The 12,527-nt window shown below is 42.5% G+C and overlaps 1 protein-coding gene across 1 annotated transcript in view; it reads right to left on the bottom strand.

The window, feature by feature from the left end:
• DNAH3 (dynein axonemal heavy chain 3) overlaps positions 1–12,527 on the bottom strand; it is a gene marked incomplete at both ends in the record, with an annotated part of 162,012 nt that overhangs the window by 91,997 nt on the left and 57,488 nt on the right. The window contains 6 exons of the mRNA XM_080911468.1: positions 139–315; positions 1,799–1,912; positions 2,119–2,227; positions 4,570–4,768; positions 8,034–8,148; positions 12,044–12,154. Coding sequence (XP_080767594.1) covers positions 139–315; positions 1,799–1,912; positions 2,119–2,227; positions 4,570–4,768; positions 8,034–8,148; positions 12,044–12,154 — 825 coding nt within the window. The remainder of the gene's footprint in view (positions 1–138; positions 316–1,798; positions 1,913–2,118; positions 2,228–4,569; positions 4,769–8,033; positions 8,149–12,043; positions 12,155–12,527) is intronic.

The raw sequence follows: 12,527 nt of genomic DNA, 5'->3' as shown, positions 1-12,527 counted from the left end.
TAGTCTTTCACCTTTCTCCTAGCTGAGAAGCATTGGCCATTTCCATTATCGGGCTGTCTATGAGATCTTCAGGGGCATACGTCTAAAAATTCCTATACTGCATACATCTATGCCATATAAATCAATGCCAACATTTACCTTGAGGTTATCTGGCAGCTCAGCCCTGCCAGCATACCCAGGGTTCATGGTGATGAAGACAGCACAGGTTGGATTCAGTGAGAGCTCAGTGCCTTCAAAGATGAACATCTTCAGCTTCCGGATAATAGCTTGTTGGATGCTGAGAATCTGTTGGGCTACCACTGACAGTACTTCCACCTATGGAGAGAATACCCAGGTAAGCTGTGCTCTGCCAGTATGCCCCTCTCACTCAGCAAGAAAAGACCTCAGCTACCTGGGAACTATAATAGCTTTATGCTCCAAAATTAAGGACCATGATTTAGGGCTTTGGCAGACAAAAAGGGAAAACTACATGTGCTTGTGTGTGTTCATGTGTGTATGAGGTATGGTGTGTAGGGGTAAGAAGTTTCCATAATACTTTATCTTTGCATGGTGTTTGGCACCTAAGAGGCATTCAGCATCTATTAATTAAAACCTCATACTCACATTTCTGAATTTCATTCTCTATCTAAATAGAATCAATTACCCACTCTTTTGTGATTTTTTAAATCTTTTTATTGGATAGTTTATGTATTTACATTTCAAATATTATCACCTTTCCTGATTCTCCCCTCTCCCATCCCATCCCCCAACTTCTATGAGGATGCTTACCCTCCCACCCACCCACTCATCTACCTCATTGCCTTGGCATTCTCCTACACTGAGGAAACTAGCCTTCACAGACCAAGGCTTTCTCCTCCCATTGATGCTAACCAATGTCATGCTCTGCTACATATATGGCTGGAACCATGCCCCCAACCCCGTATGTACTCTTTGGTTGGTAGATTAGTCCCTAGGAGCTCCGGTGAATCTAGTTGGTTGATATTGTTGTTCTTCCTATGAGGTTGCAAACCTCTACAGTTCCTTCATTTCTTTCTCTAACTTCTCCATTGGAAGTCTGATGATTAGCTGCAAGCATCTTAATATGTATCTGTCAGGCTTTGGCAGAACCTCTCAGGAAACATCCATATCAGACTCCTGTCAGCAAGCACTTCATGGCATCAGCAATAGTGACTGGGTTTGGTGGTTGCATATGGGATGGATCCTCAGGTAGGGCAGTCTCTGGATGGCTTTCCTTCAGTCTTTGCTTCACTCTTTGTCCCTGTATTTCCTCCCATGAGTATTTTGTTCCCCCTTCTATTAAGGACTGAAGCATCTACATTTTGGTCTTCCTTCTTCTTGAGCTTCATATGGTCTGTGAATTGTATCTTGGGTGTTCTAAACTTTTGGGCTAATATCTAATATTTTGGGTGTTAAAACTTATTTTTTTTAAAAAAACTACTACTTTTAGATTTCTACCATATTTTGTTTGTTTTATTTAATTTAATTTACTGGGTTGAAACTATCTAAGGAGCAAGATCATTTCTTACTCATCTTTGCCTCATGAAGTCATGCAATTACTGACATGCACTAGCCCCAGTTAACTTCTGAATGAGTCAGTGAATGGATGAATATAATAGGAATGTTGGCTGCATTTAAAATATACATGCTGTCTCTTTGTGGCTCTTTATGTTTAGTGAATTAAGTACGAACTCCTTGCAAGAGCCATAGAGGTGACACGGACTTTATTCCTAAGAGTTGAGAGCCTGGAAAAAGACCCCTCCATGTCTAACTCCTCTGACATGTCCCCTAGGAGTGTTACCTCAATCCTGTTGAATTCATCAAAACAGGCCCATGCTCCAGCTTGGGCCAGCCCCTTGAAAAACTTCCCCATGGCTTTGTAATCCAAACCATCAGAACAATTGAAGACCACACACTAGAAAGAGGGAGAATGCAGGATTAGTTTCCTCATAGTTGAATAACCAGAACCAGAAGCCAGGATCAAGGCTCCTCTCTCATTCTTCCAAGTGAACTGGGGTCCCACTTTGCTGCTGAGGTGAAATCACCTTGAATTTCATACTCCTTGGGTCCAGAGAGTAGAGTGGTAGGAAGAAAGGGTAAAGACGTGCAACACTTCCATACCTGCTTGGCCAAAGCTTTAGCCAGATCTTTGGTGGTCTCTGTTTTGCCTGTCCCAGCTGGACCCTCTGGAGCTCCTCCAAGGTTAAGCTTCAAAGCTCCCATTAGGGTCCTGAAAGGGAAAACAAAAGTCCAGCAACTTTAGTGTGAAAATCCTGAGATACAAGAATTTGGGCTTTGTTTATTTTGAATTTTGCAAATAGTTAGATGTCCCTTTCGATTGTATGATCAATGTATCATCTTTGTAAGAAATTGGTTTGGTTCTGAATTGTGATCTCTGAGCCGCACACAGTGCTTGGTGCATGGCAGGGTCACCTACACCAGTTGCCTGAAAGAATGACTGAAGGAATAATGGGATACGTAGGAGGATCTAAATGAACCGAATAGAAGTGAAAAGCACTCAAATCCTACAATCCAGAGCTCATCAACACGGATGGGATGGAGACAACAAAATGCATGTGTCTCATTGGGTTATGACCTGAGCTTAGGAGCTGCATTTTAATTCAGCTCATATTCTTAGAGGAAAGAGCACAGTGCCTGGCAGGTGCAAGACAGATGTTAGAAATGAATGATGTGGAAACTGATCCCAAAGTCCTTGGAAAAAGTTTGTGTAACTTTAGCAACACAGTAACTTGTTATTTTCTGAACTTGTTTCCACTGCCTTAATTAGATTTGGGGTGGGCTGATGTCATGCACGGTGCAAAGGGACCTTCAACACATGACTATTCTTCATGACTGAGCTAATAATAGTGTATGGTGGTCAGGGTGTCTGATGAATGAGTAGATTATAGCTGTTCCCAGCACAGGGGGAGGAGTAGGAATGGTTGTCAGATAATGGACTTTTTCTACTGTCATGATCACTCTACCATGTGTGTCATTTTTAATATGCTGGAGATCTGAAGGCTGTGCAATAGAACGTATCTCCGAAAGGAAACTGCTGAATGAGGAGCAGAATAAGTGAGTGATGAGTTAAATAGCAAATCACAGAAAACAGGGGACTGATCATAAATGGACAAATGAATAGACAACACTCAGTTCTCAGAAGAGGTACAAGTGTCCGAAGAGGTGGGGCAGGGTAAGTGCCTTTAGTCATCCAGGAAGTCCATATGGAAACTGCACTGGATTCACTCAAACCAGAATGGCTGTCATCAAGAAACACAAACAACAAATGCTGGCAGGTACTGATGGGAAGGATAGGGGAGCTCGTACACTATTGGTAGGACATGTTAAGTCAGAGCAGCCACTCTGAAAATTAGGATAGATGTCCCTCAAAAATGGAAGGAAAGTACTGCTGTGTGATAGAGCTACAGGACTGCTGGGCATACACTTGAAGGAATTGAAGCCAATGTACCTCAGATATTTGCACATCCATGTTTACCATGATAATTTTTATAAACAAAGTTAGAAATTGGCCTTAGTGTCCATCAATAGATGAGTAGATAAAGAATATGTGGTATATATAGCAAAATGGAATTTTATTTGGCTGTAAGAATGAGGTTTTGTTATTGGTAGGAAAATGAAAGGAACTGGAAACTATCATGTTATGCTATATAAATCAGACTCAGAGAAAACAAATACCATGTTTTCTCCCGTGTGCGAAATTTAGACATTTAAGTAGAAAAGGGACTACTTAGGAAGAGGAGGGGGATCAGAGGAGGTTGTTGGAGAGACAAGAAAAGGTGCTCATAAATATAGTATATTTTTGTATGAAACTATAACAAAACCTATTGTATTCTATAGTTAATATATGCTAATAAAAAGAAAACACATGATTGAAAATTTTACAAGAATCTTAAAGAATAGTACTTTAAAGTAATAGATTCTAATTTGTACTCTAAGGAAAAATACAAAAGCTAAGAAAATCCAAGTATTAACATTGGAAAGTTAACAAAACACAGGGACCTAATATTAGGAATTGAAAGGAAAGTGGCCAAGCACTGGCTAAGACAATCCAGTTTTCTCTATAGGACTGGATGCAGAGCCCAGAGATGCTCTGCTTGGGGTTGTTGGTTTTATTTTCTTACAGTGCTGGGAGTGGAACCCAGGGCCCAGTCTGCTTGCCAGTCAAACTCTCCCCCTCATAGCCACATCCCCAGCCTCGCTTGTCTGTGTCTTGACCTTTGTGGTCTAACATGGCCACAGACTCTTCAGGCACTATCTTGAGTTCTGCTGTTTCCAACCTTTCTGCTTAAGCACCATGTGACTATCTCACACACCAATGTTCTGCTAACTGGTTCTAATATACTAGTCCTTACTGGGATTCCCACTGGTTTGCCATTTCCAGCCAATTCCACACTTGCTTGCCATCAGTGCTAGTGACTAAGGGCCAAAACTTCTGGAATGTGAGTTCGAAACAAAGAGCATAAGGAACCCAAATACCACAACCTTCCTGCCCAGTGCCTTTCCTTCCTGAATTCTCTCCTTGCCCTTTTTGCTTGGGGCTTCAGAGTTTACCTGTAGCATCGGTCTGTGAGAGGAGTGATCACCAGCCGGGGGGAATTTCCCAGGTACTCATAGCCATACAAGGCTTCTGTGGTTATCATTTTCACATGAACGTTGCTTTCCACCCAATAGTAGCGTAGCTGTGAAATCCACTGGAAGTCATTTAGACTGTTGATATGATCTTGCTCCAGCTTGGCCACCACATCACGAGCTAATAGGACACCATGCAGAGACACACACATACATATACACACATGGAGTCATCAGAATTATCTGTCCCCATAGACTCCTCAGGCATAGGAAGATGCTATCAAGGTCCCCAGTCTTCACACTATTTCAGGTGTGAATATCTTCTACCATTTTCCTGGCCTGCTTCCAGCCTGCAGGTAGTAGAAACTCTCACAAGCTGGACTTTGATATTCTTACCCCAAAAGACAAGGAAGGCTGAGCTGCCTCCCCTCAGGGAGTAGAGGTACTGCATGTGTGCACTCTGCAGTCAGGTTTCCTGGTGTAGTGGCTAATTCTGATTGCTAACCTGAGTGGGTCTAGAATCATCAAGTTTCTGGGCGTGTTAAACAGATCAGGTTAGGTTGACTGGCATGGGAAAACCCACTCTAAACATGAATGGTACCATTCCCTGCGATGAGTCCTGTTCTGGACTGAATTTTAAAAAGGAGAACTCTAGCTCAGCACCAGTGTTTGCTGCTACCAGCTTCTTTGATGTGGAGGTAGCAGATGCTCCACATTCCTCACCATAGAGGTCTGAACCCTCAAACTGTCAGAATAAATACTTCCTTTCTTCAGCTGCTTTGGTCGGGTATTTTGCTGTAGCAATGAAAAAAATAACTGATGCACCTGGGTTCAAATATTGCCTTTTGGGGACAGTTACTCAGTTTCTCTGTATCTTGGTTAGACAATCTGTATGATATAATATTATATATAATTATATCACCTGCAATGGTTATGGGGACTGTGGTGGTTTGAATATGCTTGGCCCATGAGACGTGGCACTATTAGGAGGTGTGGCATTATTGGAGGAGGTGTAGTCTTGTTACAGAAAGAGTGTCACTGTAGAGGTGGGGCTTTGAGGTCTCTATGCTCAAGCTCTACCCAGTGTGGAAAAAAGGACCTTCTGGTTGCCTGCAGAAGACAGTCTCCTTCTGCCTGCCTTCAGATCAAGCTGTAGAACTCTTGTCTCCTCCGGCACCATGTCTGTCTGTAGTCTGCCATGCTTCTCACCGTGATGATAATGGACTGATCCTCTGAAACTATAAGCCAGTCCCAGTTGAATGTTGTCTTTTATAAGAGTTGACCTCTACCTCCAGTAGATAGGCATGGCCCCCAGTTGAGGGATGGGGCCACCAACCCATCTCAAAATTTTTAACCCAGAATTATTCCTGTCTAAAAGAAGTTCAGGGACAAAAATGGAGCAGAGAAAAGGCCTGAAGGAAAGGTCACTCAGAGACAGCCCCACCTAGGGATCCATCCCATCTGCAGACACCAAACCCTGACACTATTGCTGATGTCTAAAAGAGCTTGCTGACAAGAACTTGATATAGATGTTCCCTGAGAGCCTCTGCCAGCACTTGACTAATACAAATGCAGATACTCAGAGCCAACCTCCAGACTGAGCCTGGAGACCTCAATGGGAGAGTTAGAGGAAAGACTGAAGGAGCTGAAGGGGATTGCAACTTCATAGGAAGAACTACAATGTCAACTAACTGGACTGCCCAGAGCTCCCAGGGACTAAACCACCAACGAAAGAGTACGCATAGATGTATCCATGGCTACATACGTAGCAGAAGATGGCCTTATTTGGCTGGCATCCGTGGGAGGGGAGGCCCTTAGTCCTGTAAAGACTTGATACCCCAGCAAGGGGCATGCTAGAGTGGTAAGGTGGGTGTGAGCTAGTGGGTAGAGGAGCACCTTCTTAGAGGCAAAGGAGAGGGCAGATAGAATTGGAGGCTTGTGGAGGGGAGGCCAGGAAGGGGGACAAGATTTGAAATGTAAATACATAAAATAACCAAAAAACAAAAACAAACACTCCCCTAATAAAACAAACAAACAAACAAGAGTTGTTTTTTTTTTTTTCCACAGCAATGAAACCTTAACTAAGACAAAGACTAAATGTAAATGTGTGTTTAGACAAACAGTGAGCACGAGGCAGGGTCAGCACCCGAGCCAATTGCCTGACATATAAACATATTATATAAAGGTGACTTCATGTAACTATTCTGAAACTCATGAGGGTGAGGATGGGGTGCCAGAGGCTTTGCAATATCATCACCCTGAATGCTCACACATCTCCAATATGACTTTTGGTTTCTCATTCCAGACTTCTAGGACCTTCTAGGTCAATAGTATCATCTCAATCTGTGACAGCATGGGAAAGTATCCTATGAATTCATGGTTAAAGGATGTCTCTCCTTCCAGCCCTAGGAACCAGCTGGGTAAACATCTCTAAGCTTCTTTCTTCCTCTCATAGGATTTCAAGGCTAACTTACTTACAGTGGTGACCCCTGAGGTCAGAGAGTGGCTATAGGTTTATGGAAATCACTAATGAGCTTTTATGTGCTGATGGATGAGAGTTGTTGAGATCTCTGAGCTAGTCTGCATGAGGGATCAGCTTTGAGTTGTCTTCAGTATTCAGCATGTATGCAAATGCATGTATAAGTGTGCATGCATGCTTATGTTTGTGAACCTAGCCATTCAAGGAGAAGCTCGGCTATAATCATGCCTGCCTTCCTTACCTCTACCAGGTGGGTATTTGGCCATATATGAGAAATAGATTCTCCCTCCTCTCTCTGACTTTATAGGCATCACTCTGCCTGAAATCAGGCAGAAATGAGCACCAGTCCCAAGGGAATAGATACTGTGACACATTAGTTAGCTGGTATATGAGCAAGAAAGACCTTGTTCCTAGGCAACCAGCCTGGTCCATCCCTAGTTTCCTTGGTGATGATAGAACCAGGGTGTGGAGGTGGTTTATTTTACACAAAGACCCCACTTCCTGCTCATCTTCCTCCTCTGATTTCTTTTTGTTTAAAGAAGAGCAGAAAGGCATAGTCTCTCACTACCTCTCCCTGCACTCCTGCCCATTTCCAGTCCCTTGGGTGTGGAAGCAAAGGGAGGAACCTTTGTCACTTCCAAATGCACTATCTCCTCCCTAACAACTGGTTCCTAACCTGGGAAATGTTTGTGAGAATGAAAAGGCATAAACACTTAGCACAAAGCTCAGCACCCGGTGAATATTCAACACCAGCAGCTGTGTTTACAATCATTCCCCAAGCTGGTGCCTCTCAGAAGTGGAGAGTCCTGCTTAGTGCATGGCTGTGATGGGAGGGCCTTTGGTCCTGGGCTCTGCTCAGCACTCAGATGGATCGGGGAGCCCCGAGTCATCCGATTTAGGAGAATCAACAGATGTGCCCGGCCTGCCACCATTCCTGGATTGAGCAATGCCGAGTCTGCATTCTTACCGTGGACATCGATGACAGTGAGGGCCCCAAGAGTGAGTCTCGCACCACTGCTCAGCTTCCCTCGCACCAGCTCAACAATCTGTGAGATCTGGTCGTTGCTCTTTTTCAGAAAATCCTGGTAGGAGCACAGGAAGAAACATTCAGCCAAAGTGCCCAGCAATGCCAGTGCCCTCCAGTGGTCCAAGCCAGATCTGGATGTCAGCCCTTCAAACCATCCTTTTCCTACCCTGCACTTTGACCTCAAGATGAATCTGGTGCTAGTTAACATAGGCCACATTACCTCTTCTGTTTTATTTTTATAACACTGTGGGAAAGGCAGAACTTTAGAGGCTGGAAGGTACAATTGTAAATGCTTGGAGTAAAGAAAAACTAACTGTGGGGGGAGTAAAGGCATTTGGGGTGATGAAGAGCTGGTCTTCATCTTGGACACAACGGTGCTTACATAACTACATGCACTTCTTAAAACACAGAACTAGGTGTCGAAATGGCTGAGTTTTACTACATGTAAATTATATAGTGTCAGGTCAAAGGAGACACAGGGAACAGAAGATGGTGGTTTTAACCTGAGTCACAGCACAAGGTAATTGAGACAGAAGGAGAATAGCCTGGGCTACATAGGAAGACACTAAAAGAAGGTGAGGAGGAGAAGGAAAAGGAGGAAGAGGAGGCAAAAGCGAAATGCAGCACGTAACCCTCGATGGAGTCCAGGCCTTGGGCAGAGTCTAAGCCTAGGACAAAGTTAGGCATTTAATTGGGAAACTGATTAAAGTGGTCTATAGATATTAATAGATCAATGACGATATCTTGTTTGGTATCATTGTATTTTGGTTATCCCTAACGCCCACATCTGAGAGAATCTATATGAAGAGTATATGAGAATTCTTCATATTATTTTGTGACATTATATATAAGTCTGATATTTCAAAACAAAGAGGCTATAAAGTTTAAAAAATGTATCTTGAAAAAGAAATAAAAAAGAGAAACCACCTGAGTCCAGATTGCACCATTTCAATTTTCCAGCACTGTGCTTTTGAGTCTGTGAGGCCCTCCAAGTGTGTGAAATCTGTATCATTACAACTAAGCCTGGATGCTCTCCTGGGGGTTCAGATAGTGTTTGAGAAGCATGGGCACGATGTCTGATATAAATAAAGCTCCCAGTGAATAGTGATGTTATTGTTAGCAATAACGTGCCCAGCATGCGGAAACACAGAAGTTCCTAATGCCTTCATTGTCCATGAACTGCTGTCTGATGCTGTGGAGATGCCTCCACAGTGCTCCACATCTCCCCTTCCCACCCCACCCCACCTCACCCCACCCCACCCCACCCCACCCCACCCCACCCCACCTCACCCCACGGATGTTCTCCAAGCCAGGCAGCAGGTACAGGTCAAGAATCTGAGACTCCTTGCTGCCTGTCAGTCAGGTTAGTTATGGATTCAGGCAGACTCTGCCTTCTTTACAGATTAGTGACAAAGCATTCTCAGGCTTAGACAGGGACATTGGTTGTGTAGCAACTGAATTCCAGGCTTTCTATCAATGTGTCAGGTAATTATGTTCCCAAATGTTAAACTGGATGGTTATATTAATGGATTTTGTGTAAATTACATAGTTTCGATTTGGAATATGTACATAGCACAAGGTAGGACTATAATCTGTAATACTGTGAGTTGAGGCAGTGGAAAGGTTTGGAAAAAAAAACAAAACCAATCAATTAATTTTTATGTAAGTGATGGGGTATATACCTTTTCTGTTTGTATAAAACTGTCAAAACTTTAATTTCTACTGTTTTGTATAGAATGACATTAGAAATATTAAAGCAATGTTCTAAAAGTCTGCTGTAATGTACCACGCCTTTTCTTCCTCTTTCCAGGGCTAGGGATGGAGCCCAGGCTTTGTGTATGCCAGGCAAATGCTCAACTACCAAGGTACACCACAGTGTGCTGTGTTTTTCATCTTCAGAATTTTGCAAATTCTAATTCCTCTTTCTGGAACAATCTTGCTTATATTTTCTGTTTGGCCAGTTGTCACTCATAGTTCAGGTCTCTTGTAGACAATGATTTTATGAGAAATCATCCTCAATACTAGCCCCTCTCTGATTCCTTCTCTCTTCCCACACCTCTTGCATCTCTGTTCCTTCTTTATCACAGCTCTAAACCAGTGACCTTTTAACCCCTTATTTGACTGATCATAAATCCATGGAAACAGGGACAGTATTATCTTATGTATCATTAGTAATTTTTGCCTAGTGGCAATCTCAGCACAAAGCAAATACCAAACTGATGTTTATCAAATAAATAATTAGTGGATACATGGACAGATGGGTGAATGAATTGAGGAGTAGATAGCTGAAATGATGGATATTATGTGGGTAGATGGATGAGTAGATGGATAGACGGGTGGATGGATAGCTAGATAGTATGGGTAGATGGGTGGATGAAGATAGTAGATTAGGTAGATAGATGGATAGACAGACAGACAGACAGACAGACAGACAGATAGATAGATAAGTAGTGGGTGAATGGTTGGATAGGTAGGTGAATGGATGGATAGATGAATGGATGGGTGGATCAATGGATGGATGGGTGAGTGGGTTGGATGGGTGGATGGATGGATCAATGGATATATAGGTAGATAGACAGACAGACAGACAGACAGATGAGTAATGGGTGAATGGTTGGATAGGTAGGTAGGTAGATGGATGGATGGATGGATGGATGGATGGATGGATGGATGGGTAGATCAATGGATGAATGGGTGGATGGATGGATCAATGGATATATATATATATATATATATATATATATATATATATATATATATATATATATATAAATGGGTGGATAGGTAGATGGATAGGCAGATGGCTGAATGGCTGAATAGATATGAGCAAATGAATGGAGAAGTGGATACATGAATGTGTGGATACATATATATGAATACATGAATGGGTAGGCAGATAGACGGTTATTTTGTGGCAGAATATGATTCCTGTAGAGGATTATGGTGTGTGTGTGTGTGTGTGTGTGTGTGTGTGTGTGTGTGTGTGTGTGTGATAAAAAAATTCCTCTCTGTTTCTTGTCTTCAGGTCAAAGAAACAAATTGGGACAAAGACATGCAGTTACAAGAGTCAGACATTTCTATTTCTGAAGTTTGGAATGATGTCATAAAGCTTGCAACCCATGTATTAAGCACCAGTGTCATCGTTTTCTATAAATTTTAACTTTTGGTAGGTACCAATCTTTTAATTTTTATTACCTGTGTAAATAATAGTGAATTAAGTTATCTTTTATGAGGTAATCATGGTGAGGTGATAATAGGTAATTATCTATGGTTACAAGTGGAATTGCTATTCATTCACTGAGCACCTACTGTATGCTAGAAATTGCATTATATCTTGGGGTTATAATTGTGAACAGAACAAGTATGATATCTTTTTTATTGAGGTCACAGCCTAACATCTAACTTCTGAGGATACACTAGCATCTGTTTAACCCTCCGACCACACCATGATGCAATGTGACAATCCCTTGCATTTTACAGAGAAGACGACTGACAGTTTGGTTGGTAAGTGCTCATGGTCACATCATCAACAAGTAAACTGTAAAGCACTGGCATCAACTGGAAATTCATGTTTGGATCTGATGATGTGCAGTCATGGAATTGCACCAGGTCTCAGAGAAAGCAGGAAGGAGAGCTGAAGGTGGACTTGTTTAGGATGGAGGTCACTGAGAAGAAAGTAACAGCATAAAGAAAGAGTCAAACAGTGGCCTTCTAGTCCAAGACCAATTGTTGGAAAGATTTTTTAGATAGCTTCTGGAAACAAAAGCTAAGTAAAACTTAGCATCTTGTGGTTCAGAATTCTTATAGGCTTCCAGGAGATTTCCAAGTCCAGATTTCCCACTTCACTGTCTCCATGGAAACTGTGATGGCTATTCTAAATGACCCAAATGGCTACTCTATCCTAGTCCGTGTTGGTTCCCCTATGCTAGCTCTAAAGTATGCTCACTTACTGTAAGGGTGTCTTCAACTAGGGCTTCAGACACTTCCTTGGTCCAAAAGATGGAGGAGACACAGATAACCACCTGGCCAGGCCACTGCAAGACCCAGGCGTTACGAGGGACCTGGGAAAGAGCAATGGGGATTACCATAGACTCTGTTCTTCACATGTGGGTTTAAACTGACATTCTACAACTAGCCCCCTCCCCGCCACACATACCTCATCCAGACGGTAAAACCATAGTCATCCTCCATTGTCCTCAGACTTACTCTGTAGACCAGACTGGGATTAAAGGTGTGTGCCACCAAGCTGCTAGACTTGGGAATATTGATTTATGTTCTTGCCTCTCAAATTTATGCCAAAAAACCCAAAACAAAACAATCCCAACTCTGCATTAGTTCATAGTTTCAAAACTGGTTTTACATATGTGTGTGTGTACATATACATATATAGACAGTCTCACATCTCCCTTTTTAATGACTGTATAATATTGTGTT

The sequence above is a fragment of the Micromys minutus genome, assembly GCF_963924665.1.
Source record: "Micromys minutus genome assembly, chromosome: 2".
NCBI lineage: Eukaryota > Metazoa > Chordata > Mammalia > Rodentia > Muridae > Micromys > Micromys minutus.
Note: the sequence above shows the minus strand (reverse complement) of the source record. Positions and strands in the feature narration are given on the sequence as shown.